The sequence below is a fragment of the Limulus polyphemus genome, unplaced genomic scaffold (genome assembly GCF_000517525.1).
Source record: "Limulus polyphemus unplaced genomic scaffold, Limulus_polyphemus-2.1.2 Scaffold944, whole genome shotgun sequence".
Taxonomy (NCBI): Eukaryota; Metazoa; Arthropoda; class Merostomata; order Xiphosura; family Limulidae; genus Limulus; species Limulus polyphemus.
Window position 1 is genome coordinate 23,834 of NW_013666554.1, and position 14,595 is coordinate 38,428.

At 34.7% G+C, this 14,595-nt stretch overlaps 1 protein-coding gene across 1 annotated transcript in view; it reads left to right on the forward strand.

Annotated features, from left to right (window-relative positions):
* LOC106461361 (ubiquitin carboxyl-terminal hydrolase 24-like) overlaps window positions 1-14,595 on the forward strand; it is a 197,302-nt gene that overhangs the window by 18,839 nt on the left and 163,868 nt on the right. The window contains exons 4-6 of the mRNA XM_022388299.1: window positions 6,054-6,119; window positions 12,019-12,159; window positions 13,478-13,642. Coding sequence (XP_022244007.1) covers window positions 6,054-6,119; window positions 12,019-12,159; window positions 13,478-13,642 — 372 coding nt within the window. The remainder of the gene's footprint in view (window positions 1-6,053; window positions 6,120-12,018; window positions 12,160-13,477; window positions 13,643-14,595) is intronic.

The window sequence follows — 14,595 nt, forward strand, 5'->3', positions numbered from 1 at the left end:
GGATTTGCAGAATACATCAATGACTCTACAGATCTATCTTACATCAATGACTCTACAGATCTATCTTACATCAATGACTCTACAGATCTATCTTACATCAATGACTCTACAGATCTATCTTACATCAATGGCTCTACAGATCTATCTTACATCAATGACTCTACAGATCTATCTTACATCAATGACTCTACAGATCTATCTTACATCAATGACTCTACAGATCTATTTTACATCAATGACTCTACAGATCTATCTTACATCAATGACTCTATAGATCTATCTTAGCCTTCACAATCATGTGATTTGAAATCAGTTGAACCAGAGTAGGGTATCTTAGAAGTCTAGATTTCAAGCCAACATGCATTTTAAAATACTTTGGCAGTTGTGACAGTTTATCATAACAGAGTTGGCTCAGGTACCAAAAGATGCCTTTAGAATACTTATTGATTCTGTTCCTTTTGTGTATGAGTGTGATGTCAAATATTAATACACCTTAATTGGGTTTTGATCCGTTTGTTCAACCCTCAATGTTTTTCACACATATACTGTGTATAAAATAAGAACAAGTTTTTATTCCAAGATGCATACCTCTTCACACATTTGAACTATCTTCCCCATGCATTTGCCTTAGAGATTAGCATGCCTATAACCTTTAGGCAACTCCCATCTAATCTCACGAGGTTTCTCATGAATTTTCTAATGCAGAAAAAGCCTTCCACCAATAGGAGGCTGACACTTCCCTGTGCACAAACTTTCTTTATGGTTTTGTACTCATGAAACATCATTCTTTTCTTTGGCACTGAACACATCAGATGTGCATTTTCTTTTCAATTCAGTGAGATTTGCGAAGGTTAAGCCACTTAATTTTCTTCTTTTTTTATGAACTATGAACTCACAATTTCATATAGCATCTGCTACTGAGCAATTTTTTCACATAATTAATGTATCAACTATGGCACATGGAGATGCATTGAGTGAGGATGATGTTGTAGCCATTGTGTATATGGTAGTGGGTTTCCTTGTGCAGCCAGAACCTTCCTCTCCTGTCCCTTCTTCAAGCATTCCTTCCCCTCATTTTGAAAGGAGAATGAGGAGAACAAATTTGAATGCTTGTTCTCTCCTCCCGCTAATGCTCAGGGAACTTCTCTCTCCATTGAAGAGAACCTCAAACCTTTTTAGATTATCAAATCATAATTTCACAGGAACTTACCATTCTTTCTATTTCCCTTGTGCCACACAATTCTTCTTGTTCTCTACCTCTTAATCCTAACTCTTAACTACCTTTCATTGTACCTCTTCATTATATTGGTATACAAGTTTGACTAACTATGTTCCTGCAACCTCTTGCCTGAACCTCCTCGTTTATCTGATTCTTATATCCTGGATTTCTGTCATTCTGAATTCCCTTCCTTGATTCCCAAATTTAGAATTTCGTTTGCCTGTTTGAGGGGGGGGGCAGACTATTTGATTTCTCTTTCACCCTCCAGGGCCCTATAATCCCTTCTTCTCCTGATCCTTCTTACCGTAGTTCTTTATCTCTCCTCTCTACACCTCTAATCTGATGCACCTCACCATGCCCAAAATATTTTGCGGGCAATTATCGTTTCCTTCTCTTCTCCTACATAGCATGTTCCTCTTCTTTTATTTCTGCTCATTTGGCTTTTTCTTGCTGGAACTTGTTAGGTAGGGATAAACATCGTTTCCCGATTTTGACTTATTTCTACTTTTCTAGCCTAACTCTTCCTTGCCCTGAATTTTTTTGGGTATTCCTGACTGGATTGAATCATGGTCAGAGACTGCCTGTCCTCAATCCTTGTTTCCTCACTGTCCCAAACCCAGTTCTACACCACTGTACCTTGACCTAGTTCCCTGGTTCCAATCTTTTGACTCTCAATTCCCAACTTTCCTCTTCTGCCTGGCATTAGACTCTTTGAGCTCGTTTATGTCTAACTAGGTTGAGTTTGGTCTTGTGAGGACCCATCTTTCATGGTTTGTGTAACTGTGGCCACAATTTCCAGCAGAGGGTCTACTATACTTTTTACCCATGAACTTTCTCTTCAGTTTTCTTCCCTTCCTTCTATCTTCCCTAATCTAGTCTTCTTTCCTTTTTCATCCAATCCCATCTATATATATTCTGTGTCTTGAGGAGGTTGTGTTTGTCAAAACTTCCTCACTCCCACTCAATACCTGGTTCACCTGGGTATGTTTTTCAATCACTTTCTCAGCTGTGCTCAACCCTCTTCCATCCACCTCCACACTATAGAACTAATAGTCACTAGGATTTGTATCTATCCTACTCGTACTGCATGAGAGGTTTTTCTGCTTTTGGACACTATAGCTTCACTGGAACCACTTATCCCTTTGGATTATGTTCTTACTCCAATGGTCCCTGCGTGGTCAGTGGTACCACTCACAGGAATCTTTAATCTCAAAGAATCACCTATCCCCTCCTCTACTCAAGGATCTGTATTGGTGTTTGAACCAATACAAAATCACCATTGGTGTTCCATTACATCTATCCAAACCAGTTCAATATACATATTCACCGAGACTTTCCTCTCTGACTGGGGAGGACCTCTGAGTGACAATTTCACATCTGACACATGGGACCGCAACAAGTCCTCTTTCCATATCAGTGCACTTGGACTTTTGGCAATCTATTAGGCATGCTTCATATTTTTACCCCTCCTCATGGATCATTTCAGTATCATCCATTCCGATAACTATAAGGTTGTTTCCTATATCAACTGACATGGGAGTACCTGATCCAGTACCCTTTACTTTCAAATCCTAGACCTTCTTTTTTGGCCACTTCTCAATGGGATCATCTTATACTACTGGTACCAGGAACATGGTTGTAGACCACCTCTCTCAGACAGACTGTTCTATCCACGGAATTGTCTCTTTACTACAGGTTCTGTTGGATGGGCTCTCTTTTGGGAACTCCATTCATTGATGCCTCGCTGTCCCTCAATTCTCTGCTTCCTCTTCTTTGATTTCCTCAATGCCACAAGATACAAACAACAATTCGGACATATCTAATAATAACATAACACCTGATCACTTGTGCTAATGTTAAATCACATGTTAAAATGCTTAAAAATAAGGCACTGGGGGAAGACTTAATAATGAACCTGGTAATTAAAAACCTTCCAGATAAATATACATAGTATTTAATTGAACTGTATAATCTATCACTTAAAACTGGATATTTCCCTAAGCACTGGAAAACTGTGATCATCATTGTCATTCCAAGATCAAATACAGGTTTAAAAAACTCTGCCATTTATAGACCAATAAGCCTTTTAAACTCTACAGGCAAACTAATGGAAAAAATAATTACAAACAGACTTCTATTCTATCTAGAAACTAATGAAGTCGGCACTGACATCAAAATGCAGCAAGCCGCAAATCAAAAACTGCTGATCATTTAATTAGACTCACAGAAACAATATTAAAGGCCTTCAACCACAAACATGTAACAATAGCAGCATTCCTTGACATAAAAAAAAGGCTTTTGATAGTGTTTGATATAATGGCTTAATACTTACGCTACATCAACTCAATATTCCACATGTAATAATATGGTGAATATCAAGTTTCCTCCACAGTAAACAGGCTAGAGCTCGATTTAACAAAACTCTATCACAACTATTCAATTTAAAGGCAGGTGGCCCACAGGGCTCCATGATCAACCCACTTCTTTATATAATCTATGTTAATGACATACCATTCCCAAAACTCGCATACGCTCACACTTCACAATACACTGATGATATAGCCATTTGGAGCATGTCATGAGATCCATTGGTTGCTACAAACAAAGTTCAGACTTTTCTTAATGCGCCAAGCTACTTATTACACCAGGAGTTCCTGGTGTAATAAGTAGCTTGCCACATTAAATCCAGTAAAAACTCAAGCTGTCAAATTCTATCACTGTTTTAGAAGAAAAAGGAAAAAAATTACACAAGCTAAATTAATGCTATTAGGCTCCAACATTAAATTCACTTTATCTGTTAAATTTTTAGGTATAACTTTTAACTGTTCACTAATCTTGACTGATCACTTTTTTAAAAGAAAATTGGGGGGGGGGATTCACAAGGGCTGTGCACCTGACACCATTTTAACCATATATAAAACCTACATCAGTCTGCCAATTGAATATGGGTATATGGTCACATGCCACAGTCCACTAATTTAATCAGGAAACTGGAAGCCATATAAAACCAAGCAATTTGAGTAGCTTTCCACCTAGCAAAGTACACTGCACTAATTTACCTAGATTTATTAAATCTCCTACCTACCATCTAGGACCAAATTCAGATATTAGCCAAGAAATACTATTGGATAACCAGCACAAGAAGCACACTAATTCAAAAATTTCCAATGTTAGCAGCAACATCTGATACATTAACATATAGTGTATTAATTATCTATGTCTCTTCTTTTTCATTTCAGACTCATAGCTCAAGTACTACCAGGAGAGAATATTCGGCATCCAGGTAGTGAAAGTGGGTTTTTTCTCAGGGTACTCCTGTGTTTCCTCCCACAACAAAATTCTGGTTGGAAGATCTATAGATCTCCACCCGTTGCTTTTGTGCTGCACCACAACCGCAAGCTGCCTTTGGTTGCTTTTACTTTTTGTTTGCATGACTTAAACATCATGACGGGTTATTTAAACTAATATCAGTAATTTTTTTTTTTCATGCAGCAATTTCAAATAATCTCTGGTCAAGTGTGTGGGTGAACAGAAATATATTTCTGAGTGTCCCAGGTTGTGTTCGCACCTAAACTTTCAGATTAGGGTGGAATGTTTAAAATCTAAGTTACTTTCATAGTTTTTGTTTGTTTCCTTCTGGGGCCTGAGTTTGTACAGTATAGTAGAAGTGAACACATCGTATGATACTTTGCTTTCCTTCTGAAGTCTTTGTCTGTTCAGTAGAGTTGAGGCAAGCAAATTACAAAATCTATGCCCTCCTCTCGCAGCCTGTGACTGGCCTCTTCCTTTGGTCTTGTCTGTTCATTAGAGTTGAGGTGAGCACGCTATACACATGTGCCCTACTTATGTGGTCATCTCCTGCAGTCTGAACATACCCTAACCACACTACATTGTGTGAAAGTAATTGGATGGCATGTTCTTATTTTGCCCATCCCTGAAACATATGGGGCTTGTTTGCTTCTTCTTTCCTTTTTCATGAGCATAGAGTATGACTTGGAAGAGATGAGATGTGGTCTTCCATGGGTGTGCCACTATGGAACTCCTGCCATCAGGTTCACACTCTATGGGTCTCCTTTGGGCATTTTTTGAAGGGAACACTTCTAGGTAAATCTTTACACTGGCTCCACCACCACTTCAATGTGGGATTCTAGCTTAATTGTGTGAAGAGGTGTGTATTGTTTTAGAAGTTAACGTTTTCCTTATCTGAAATGTATTTCTGATAGATACATCTTCACACACATATTCCTACCCATCCTCCCCACTTCTGTTGCACCTTAGTATTCCTTGCCTCATTGATAGAAAGAAGATTCATGAGTGGAAAAGCATAGATGAAGTTAGTGTGCAGGGAGGTGTGTGGCCCTCCTATTGGTGAAGGGCTTTTGCTGCATAATAAGATCATTATGCAGTAGAGCAATTCACAAAAAGTTTTCTAAGATTAGGTGGGAGTTTCTTAAAGATTAGTGGCATGAAAATCTCTAAGGCAAGTGCACAGAAAAGGTAGCTTAACTGTGTGAGGAGGTGTGTATCTATTGGAAGTACATTCTCAGGTAAGGAAAATGTTAACCTTTGGACGGAAGATGAAAAATAATACTTTGAAAATTTAAACAAAAATTATCAGTTTGAATCTGAGATAAGCTCACTACTTGTATTTTTTACTATGAGATCGTAAATCTTTTCATTAGTATATACAACATGATTTTGGATTTACGTTAGTAGATACTGTGTACTATACAATATACTGAAACAGTGGAATTATTTTTGAGTCATATATGTTGATATAATAATTTTATATTTGTAAAAACAAAATATTTTTTGTATGTTGTTTTTTATGTAGTTTGGTCAACATGGAGGTTTTACAGAGATCCAAAATCATTTTCAGAGCCCAACCTTAAATGGCATGGTAAGTTTATTTTTTTAGAATAATAGTTTGCAAGAATGATATATCAGCATTATATAATGTTTTTATTTTCATTTTGCTATTTAACATGTGCATTTTCTTTCATATTTTTTTTACATGATCATATACTTGCAGAAAAAATTACTATGGAAAACTGTTGTTCAAATTTATGTTGTTTTTGTTCTTTTTTTTTACTGCTGAACATCTTATTATTTCATGTATTTTACAAAACAGAGAGTGTACAAATACTTGAGAAATATTTCTTTGAACTTTCATGATGACATTAATCCTATCTGGACTGGTAAGAACCATTCAGTGTGTCAAGTGCACTTTTAACTGTATTTCAACAATTCTTTAATCAGAAGAATTTTAGGATTGATATTTTGTCATTTTGTATTATTTATTTAGTGTAATTCTTAAAATAAAATGCACAGATCTGAGGAATCTGGTATATTTCTCACATCATTTTCATTTTTTTCTTCTGAATCGGTTAGTGTAGTCTCTTGTTCCCACCCATTTATGACCTCACACCACATGATCTGAAACATCAGATTTGAAAATAGCTAAAAGCCAAATTTAAATATTTTGGATAGCACATATAAACTATATACATTAACCTTTTCAGTATGGCAAATCTTAAAATAAGCTGCTGGACACAGACAGTGTCTGGCTCAAAAACAGTGTTTGTCTGGAACAGTTGTGTCAGTACTAGACATTCTGTCTGGCACAGTACCTGTGGCCAGTATTTCAATTTACAATGTTGTTTCCAAATAATCGGCTGGTGAATTTAACCAGTTAGATTTGAAAACAAAATCAAACAATTATAGTAAAATTAGCATAGAAAAGTTCCCAAGCTACACTGATAAAGTTCTCAAATGATTGATAAACATGTGCTCCAGCTAGATGACCTTGATGAAACTTGTGAGAAAAAACCTGGATATGAGCTTATTTATTTCTGTCCCAGTCTCTACACTGCCATTTGCAATGTCATACTGCATTACCGACTTCTTTGTTCGAAATGCTAATTTTAAATGTTCTAACAATTTGACAGTATATATAAACACTGATAAGAAGTTACTGATGATCAGTTTAAATCAGGAGAACATGTACAATTACCAGAAAAACTAATACTCGATCCAAAAAAAACTAAATGTTTTTGAGGGATGTGCTCATTTTACAGACGTATAACAAGAACAGTTGCAAAAAAGTTTGATGTTGTATATGTTGTTGCGAAACATGAGCTGCCCTTCACTGTGTATGAAGACTTAATTAGGTTAAAGAAATGTCATGGCATTGAAGTTGGTAATATATACATTAATCCCATCCGGTTTGGCGAGATTGTTGATTTTCCTAATGTCATGCATTGAAGTTGGTAATATATACATTAATCCCATCCGGTTTGGCGAGATTGTTGATTTTCCTAATGTCATGGTCCATGACATTAGGAAAATCAACAATCTCGCCAAACCGGATGGGATTAATGTATATATTACCAACTTCAATGTTATATATTACCAACTTCAATGCCATGACATTAGGAAAATCAACAAGCTCGCCAAACCGGTTTACATTAATCCTGAAGTACAAATATTATTGTACAGTATACTGAAGTACAAATCAGTTTTTTTTTACAGTAAATTTTGTATTCAAAAATACCCTCACAATTATGGAACAGTATACATGTATCTGATCAACAGTAAATCAAGTAGTGTTCTGCTTATTATTTTGTTTTTCATTTATGGTTTATATGGAGCTGTTGAAGGCTGCTTTGATCTGGTGCCAACTGATCTCCATAGGTAGAAGGCTGGTTCAGGATCATACTCTTTTACACTTGTTGTATGTAATCTTATCCTCATAAGGTCTGATAAAGTCTCTGGTTGAAGCCCATTTTGCAAATCTTATGCACTAGCTTGTATAAACTGAATCCATGCTCTACTTTAGCACTATGTGCTTGCAGGCTGAGTATAAGATCAATGGTTGAAAGAAAATACTTATGTCCACCTTGCTGCTGCATTGTCAACCCTCTGATTTGTACTTTTTGTCTGACGAGTCACAGACTGGATAACAAATGTTTTTATGGTGGTTTATTCATCAATAAATGCATCTGGACTAAATGATGTGCACAGATTGGGTGGTTCATTTATGATGGTTCATTCATCAATAAATGCATCTGGACCAAACGATGTGCACAGATTGAGTGGTTCATTTATGGTGGTTCATTCATCAGTAAATGCATCTGGACAAAATGATGTGCACAGATTGAATGGTTCATTTATGGTGGTTCATTCATCCATAAATGCATCTGTACCAAATGGTGTGCACAGATTGAGTGGTTCATTTATGGTGGTTCATTCATCAATAAATGCATCTGGACTAAATGATGTGCACAGATTGAGTGGTTCATTCATCAATAAATGCATCTGGACTAAATGATGTGCACAGATTGAGTGGTTCATTCATCAATAAATGCATCTGGACCAAATGATGTGCACAGATTGAGTGGTTCTTGAAAATGATGTAAGAGCACCTGGATCTCAGTATCACCAAACCTTTCCAAAAGCTCTTTGTTGTTCAACGGCCATGTTTTGATATTGCACACTTAAAGTGTCAAGATATGTAGATCATTCAGGTCTCCAAACCTTTTTTCAAGATGAGAAATTAAGGCATTTAAGATCTTCTTTCTATCTACATGAAAACTAGTTGAATCAAACTTAAAGCAATTGTTCAAACTACTAATATTAAAAATATTAACTTAATTTTCTGTGAACAAGTTTGACCAATAATTTTATGTTTGTGGCTTAACATTAGAATATGGATCATTAGATGGATTTTGTGTATGGATAGGTCAGTATCTGGAAAGTCACCTTTGGATGTTGATTCTTTTTATAATCTTTTAATCTCTATTCAGTGCAACTTTTGTCAGTTGTTGGATCCTTCAGAAAGCACGTTAACTTTGTCTGCATTGACATAACTGCCCTAGCTGTAAGTTGTCATTTGCATGCAGCAGATCATTGGTGGTGAAGTTACATTGCGAAAAGTGTGTAGTACTACCAAAATGACAGTATAAATGATCATTCATGACGATTGTTGATGTAATTTATTTTTCAAGTACAAGATTTATTTAATCACAAAAATGCAAGCAAATTATTTCGTAGTATTTAAATACCAATTATATTTCATATTGGCAATTTATGTATTTTATTTTCTGTGGAAAAATAGGTTGCATCATGTCAAGAGTGATTCGTTCCTAGCTAATTTATCGTGTAGTTAGGCTTAGCCATGAAGGCGAAAGCCATGGAAATAATTTATCATTTATGATTGTTGACATATTTTATTCTCTGAATATACATTTATTTAATCACAAAAACTTGAGCAAATTAATTTTTGGCATTTAATTACCCTTTATATTTCATGCTCATGATTTATGTATTTTATTCTCGGTAGAAAGACAGCTTAAATTAAATTTAAGAGTGATCCATTCCTAGGTGATTTATCGTGAATTTAAGCTTAGACAGGAAGGTGAAGGCCAACATAATTTCCAGAAATATGTGAGATATTGGATCAATATCACTTAGGCCTGTTTACTTTTAATAAAATATATTTTTTGTAGAAATGCTGTTGTGTTGCACAGGTAGGAAACTGTTTTAAGTTAATTAAGTTATAAAATGTTGTGAAAATTTATTTTTAAATTGTGTCCTTAGTCAAAATTTTGCCAGACAAGGGTACTAGTAATGGGTTAGATTTTGCCAGACCTCTTGCAAAACTGCTGGCATACTTTAGTGGTCCAGTACTAATTTTGGGCCCTGCTGAGACAGATTACATAGGACTTCTCTTTGACCTGTAAGCTGACATTTATTCCATAAGTTAAGCAACTTCGTGTCAAGTATACAAGGGCACTGAACACCCTCCGAGTCCTCTCTTTCACTTCTTGGGAAGTGGTTAGATGTTCCATGCTGAAGATCTATCAGGCCCTCATTCGATCAATGCTGGACTATGGCTCTGTGGTACATTTCATCAAGGGACTCTGCCTAGATGCTAGACCCTGTACATCATCAGGGGCTTGATTCTGCAAGGGCTCATTTTGTACTTACCACAGAATTCTACCTTGAATTGTGTCTTCATGCCTTGGTGGGCTGTACTTTTTGGAATAGGCTGTCTGTTATTCCTACATTTGATCTTCTTGTCAGGGCACAGTTGACTGAATTGGGTGTGATATTGGATGATGGCCCATCCTACCATGGCTTATTACCATCCCCACTTGCGACCTTTCTTTGCCATAGAAACATCATTAACTTAGAATTGATAAATTCTTAATTATAGCCCTTTTTTGCCTCTTTGGTACATCTATATCCATAAAGTTTCACATGGTTTGGGAATCCAAGATAAATTAGGTGTTACAGTATAAGACTTAACAAATATTGTTCCTGTATTGATTTTAACAATTCAATCAATTTAGCTGTTTGACCTTCTCTATTCTCATTTAAGCCCATATAACCTTAATAATATTTATTTCAGAGCTTTGTGCAGACCAAACCATGGTTGCAAGTATTCCATTGGCCTCTTTTTTTCCTTCCAGGTTTTTTTTTCACCATATTTTCTACATGCTTATGATCACTGTCTTGCTGGAGGTAACATTAACATCCAAATCTGTATTTATAGCTTGGTCATTGGCACAATCTTCACTGGACTGTCATGTATCACGTAAAGAACATACACTGAGTTACCTAGCGTACAGAAGCTTTTGCAGTGTTTGAGCTTTTTACCTCCATCAATTTCATTACCAATAGTATTAGTTTCCTGTACTGTTCTCAGAGTTTCTGTACAGCTCCTACTGAAACATTAATTTTCCTTTTACTCTGTTTCATGGAGTAACCTTCACCAGTCAAAACTTTGATTTCTACTTGTTAGTCATGTAGCAGTTCTGTGCTAGTAGCCATGAGTGCATTCACTACACTGTTGCTGAGAATGGCATGACTACCACTACTTTCATTGGCATCATACTGGTGTGAATCACAGTCAGTCACACATTAAACATTCAGCACATGAGTTCCCTCTGATGCATTTCATTTTAATAAAATATAGTGGAAGCAATTACATCATATCTGTATTTATTCATTCCCATTTCTTTTCATTGTTTCCAGTCCTTTAGGAGTTGAGTTTTATTAGAAGTTTCTCCTGGGTAAACGAATAGTATGATTTTATTTATAAAAAAATTAATTGACATATTAATATCATGTGGGCTCATCATTAATAACAAAAGGAAAGTAGTCAAAGTACTGATTCTTTTTTATGGCAAATGCATTTAAGCATGTTCTGATTCGAAGCTAGTACAGTCATACATAACAAACACACTCCTCTGTTTTTACCACCTGCAATGCTATTAAATGTGAGTTCTTTATTATATTTTAAGAAAGTCTTTAATAGTTTGTTTTTCTTATTTGTTCTTTTTTCAATTCATCATATTTCAGCAAGACACAGAAAATGACTCTTGAAGCAAAACCTTGTTGTGTAACATATTGCTGAGTATTGTTGTTGCTGCTTTTGTTCTTTGACCTTAATTTGGTTATATGTGCAATTTGATTTTACTTAAAGTAGTGTTTCATTTTTTTTCTTACTTGGGGTTGGGGAGGAAGCAAGGGTTGCATTTAATCGGGATAATGTTTTGTGATTTTGTACTTTAATTTTTTTATTTATTTTTTGTCAGAAATCATTTGTATACTTGATTAGAAAAGTGGAACGTTTCTAGATCCAAAGATGTATTACAGAAGTAAACTACTTATGTGTACAGCTATAATAGTTGCTCTTCAAATAGAAAATTGCTATTTTTATTTACTTAGATAATGATATTATCACTTGAAAGTTGCTAAAATGTAGAGTATTATATTAATTAATTTTCCTTCAGGGCATGGCAGCTCTACTTATGCCATTATCCAAGTGTGTTGAGTACCTGAACACAAGTAAGGTCTGCCCATTCCTGTCACCCTGTATGGACCGGAGTGTTGAGTATATCAAAAGTCTCAGTGATAGTGATCTAAAAAATAAGGTATAGATTAATGCTTCTGTGTGTGCTATAGCAAAATTAAAGGTCATAGAAAGTAAAACTTTATTGTCATAATAATAAATGAGGCAGTGCTTCAGAACATTTACACAGAGTTCTGTAATATAAATGTGCACTTATATCTCAAAAATGTAAAAAGCTTGTATGGATAGGTTAGAAATGAACAAAATTAATTATTGTTGTAAATAATGTTGGAATTTCAATTTTGTACACATTTTTGTAAACTGATATCTTATTCTTTGTAGCTTCTTTATGAACTTAATTGTATTTTTTTTTAGTACAATCGACTTATCACTGGATATATAATATTTATATTACTATACCAAAATGTACAAGAACTATAAAAAAAAGTATCATCATCAAATCTCTATTTTTCAGTAACTGGTAACCAAAACTTTCTGTACATGAACTTTCTTACAAAAACTTTTTCTTTAGATTATTTCTTTTTTATTCTAATTCTTTGCAGGTATTTAGGTAATTATTACTAGGGGCACTCAGAGATCTTTGGATCTGTCTTCACCCTGCTCGTGGTATGAGGAGTACTATTAACAGTTGCTTGGCAAAAAAATATAGGCTTTAATTATTGTTAAATGGTTATATAAAGTTTTTCTCATACTTGAGTGTTTGGGTGTAGCAAATCTGGAGTTAAGTCACCTCAAGAAGTCCGAGAAGGCCTTGGATGTGGTGGTACTTGATTGTTGATATTCATCATAGATTAATTCGTGTTCTCCTTCTTAGTCTCAGAACAAACTTCCTGTGGGACAGATGGTCCTTCACGGAGATAGAAATCTGTAAATCCAATGCCTGAAAATTGAATGTGGGGGGGGGGTATCCCAAGAAAACACACTTTCATGGTCAGGGCTCTGAATTAGATTAACTTGGCTGTGCCCGAATAAATTTTTAGGGGAGAGATAAGTCTATAAGGGAGAAAAAATTCTTAAATTTATTATATATATTTAAATGCCTTTAAAATGAACTTGAGGGGTGAAAAGATGAGGTTTTAAAAAATATGTATAAACATCAATTTTCATATTTATTGTTGATGATCTTATTTCTAACATAGGAACTGTTATTAAAAGTCTGCTTGTATCACAGAAGTAATAGTATTATGCTTATATTTTAATATTAAAATAATTAAAGATTGTTACAGAAAATTGTTTTCCATTAGGCAATTTGAACATTAATTTTTGGAAGGTTTTCATTTTGAACAAGACTTTGTTGTAAATATATTTTGTAGTCTACAAAATTTTAGTGTTTGTTTATTTATTTAAAAAATTCTTTAATTTCGTTTCTTGGTTTTTAGAACATTGGTTCCATATCTGAGCTTATTAAAGCAATGAGGATTCTTTGTCTTCATTTGTGGCCACACCAAAACCAGGTGGAACTAATGAATCAGTTACAGCTTGATATAATTCTTCGGATGCTGAGATGTCCACATTTTAATGCCAAGATGAATGGGTTAAAGGAGGTAAGCTTATTTTGTGTGTTTGAGATGTTACAGTGTTGACATATTAGCATACTAGATTGTATATTGAATAAAGAAAGCATCTTTGATTACATGAAAGATGTCTAGCTATTTATGCAAGTATTTGCATTGATAGATGGAGATATGTCTCTCATTTCTTTAATCATATTATTATTGAGCTGTGTTTTGAAGACATCGGAAAAAATTATATCAGGGGTATCAGCCATTTTTGGGACTACTTAACTGTTTATGTTCCACAAATAACTATTTTTGGGATTCATGTTATGCCACTTGAGTGCAAAATTGCATATGCAAAACGTAATCAAGAAATTTGATGATAATTTATTTTAATAAGTTTTTGCTATAAATGTTTGTAGAAATTTTATAAGAATTTTATATAATGGTTAACTTGTTAATTTTATAAATGAAAAGTTTTTATCTTGTATTTTTTTAGTGTCTGAAGATGTTTGAATTGCATACCATGCATTTGTTCTTTCCTTATAGCTTATATATTGATGTCTGTGTAGTATCACAAAAAACATTAAACATATCTCAAGCTTTTAGAGGCAGTATAAGCTGATCTATGATTTTATTGGCTGGACTCTTATGTATGTATCTTTTATGAAGGGTTTTGACAGATGATTGTGCATCTGAGCATTGAAAATAGATATACCCTCCAACTATGAAAAATAAATAAATGAATGAATGGAGTTAAGCCTCAAATTCTACTTTGCTACCAATATAAGCTCTTGGAAGCCATTTAAGCACAGTTATACTAGTCGGAACCCTTCATTTTATTAAAATAAACAATGGATATATTTATAAGTCTCTATCGTTGAAGCCATTTAAGCACAGTTATACTAGTCAGAACCCTTCATTTTATTAAAATAAACAATGGATATATTTATAAGTCTCTATCGTTGAAGCCATTTAAGCACAGTTATACTAGTCAGAAC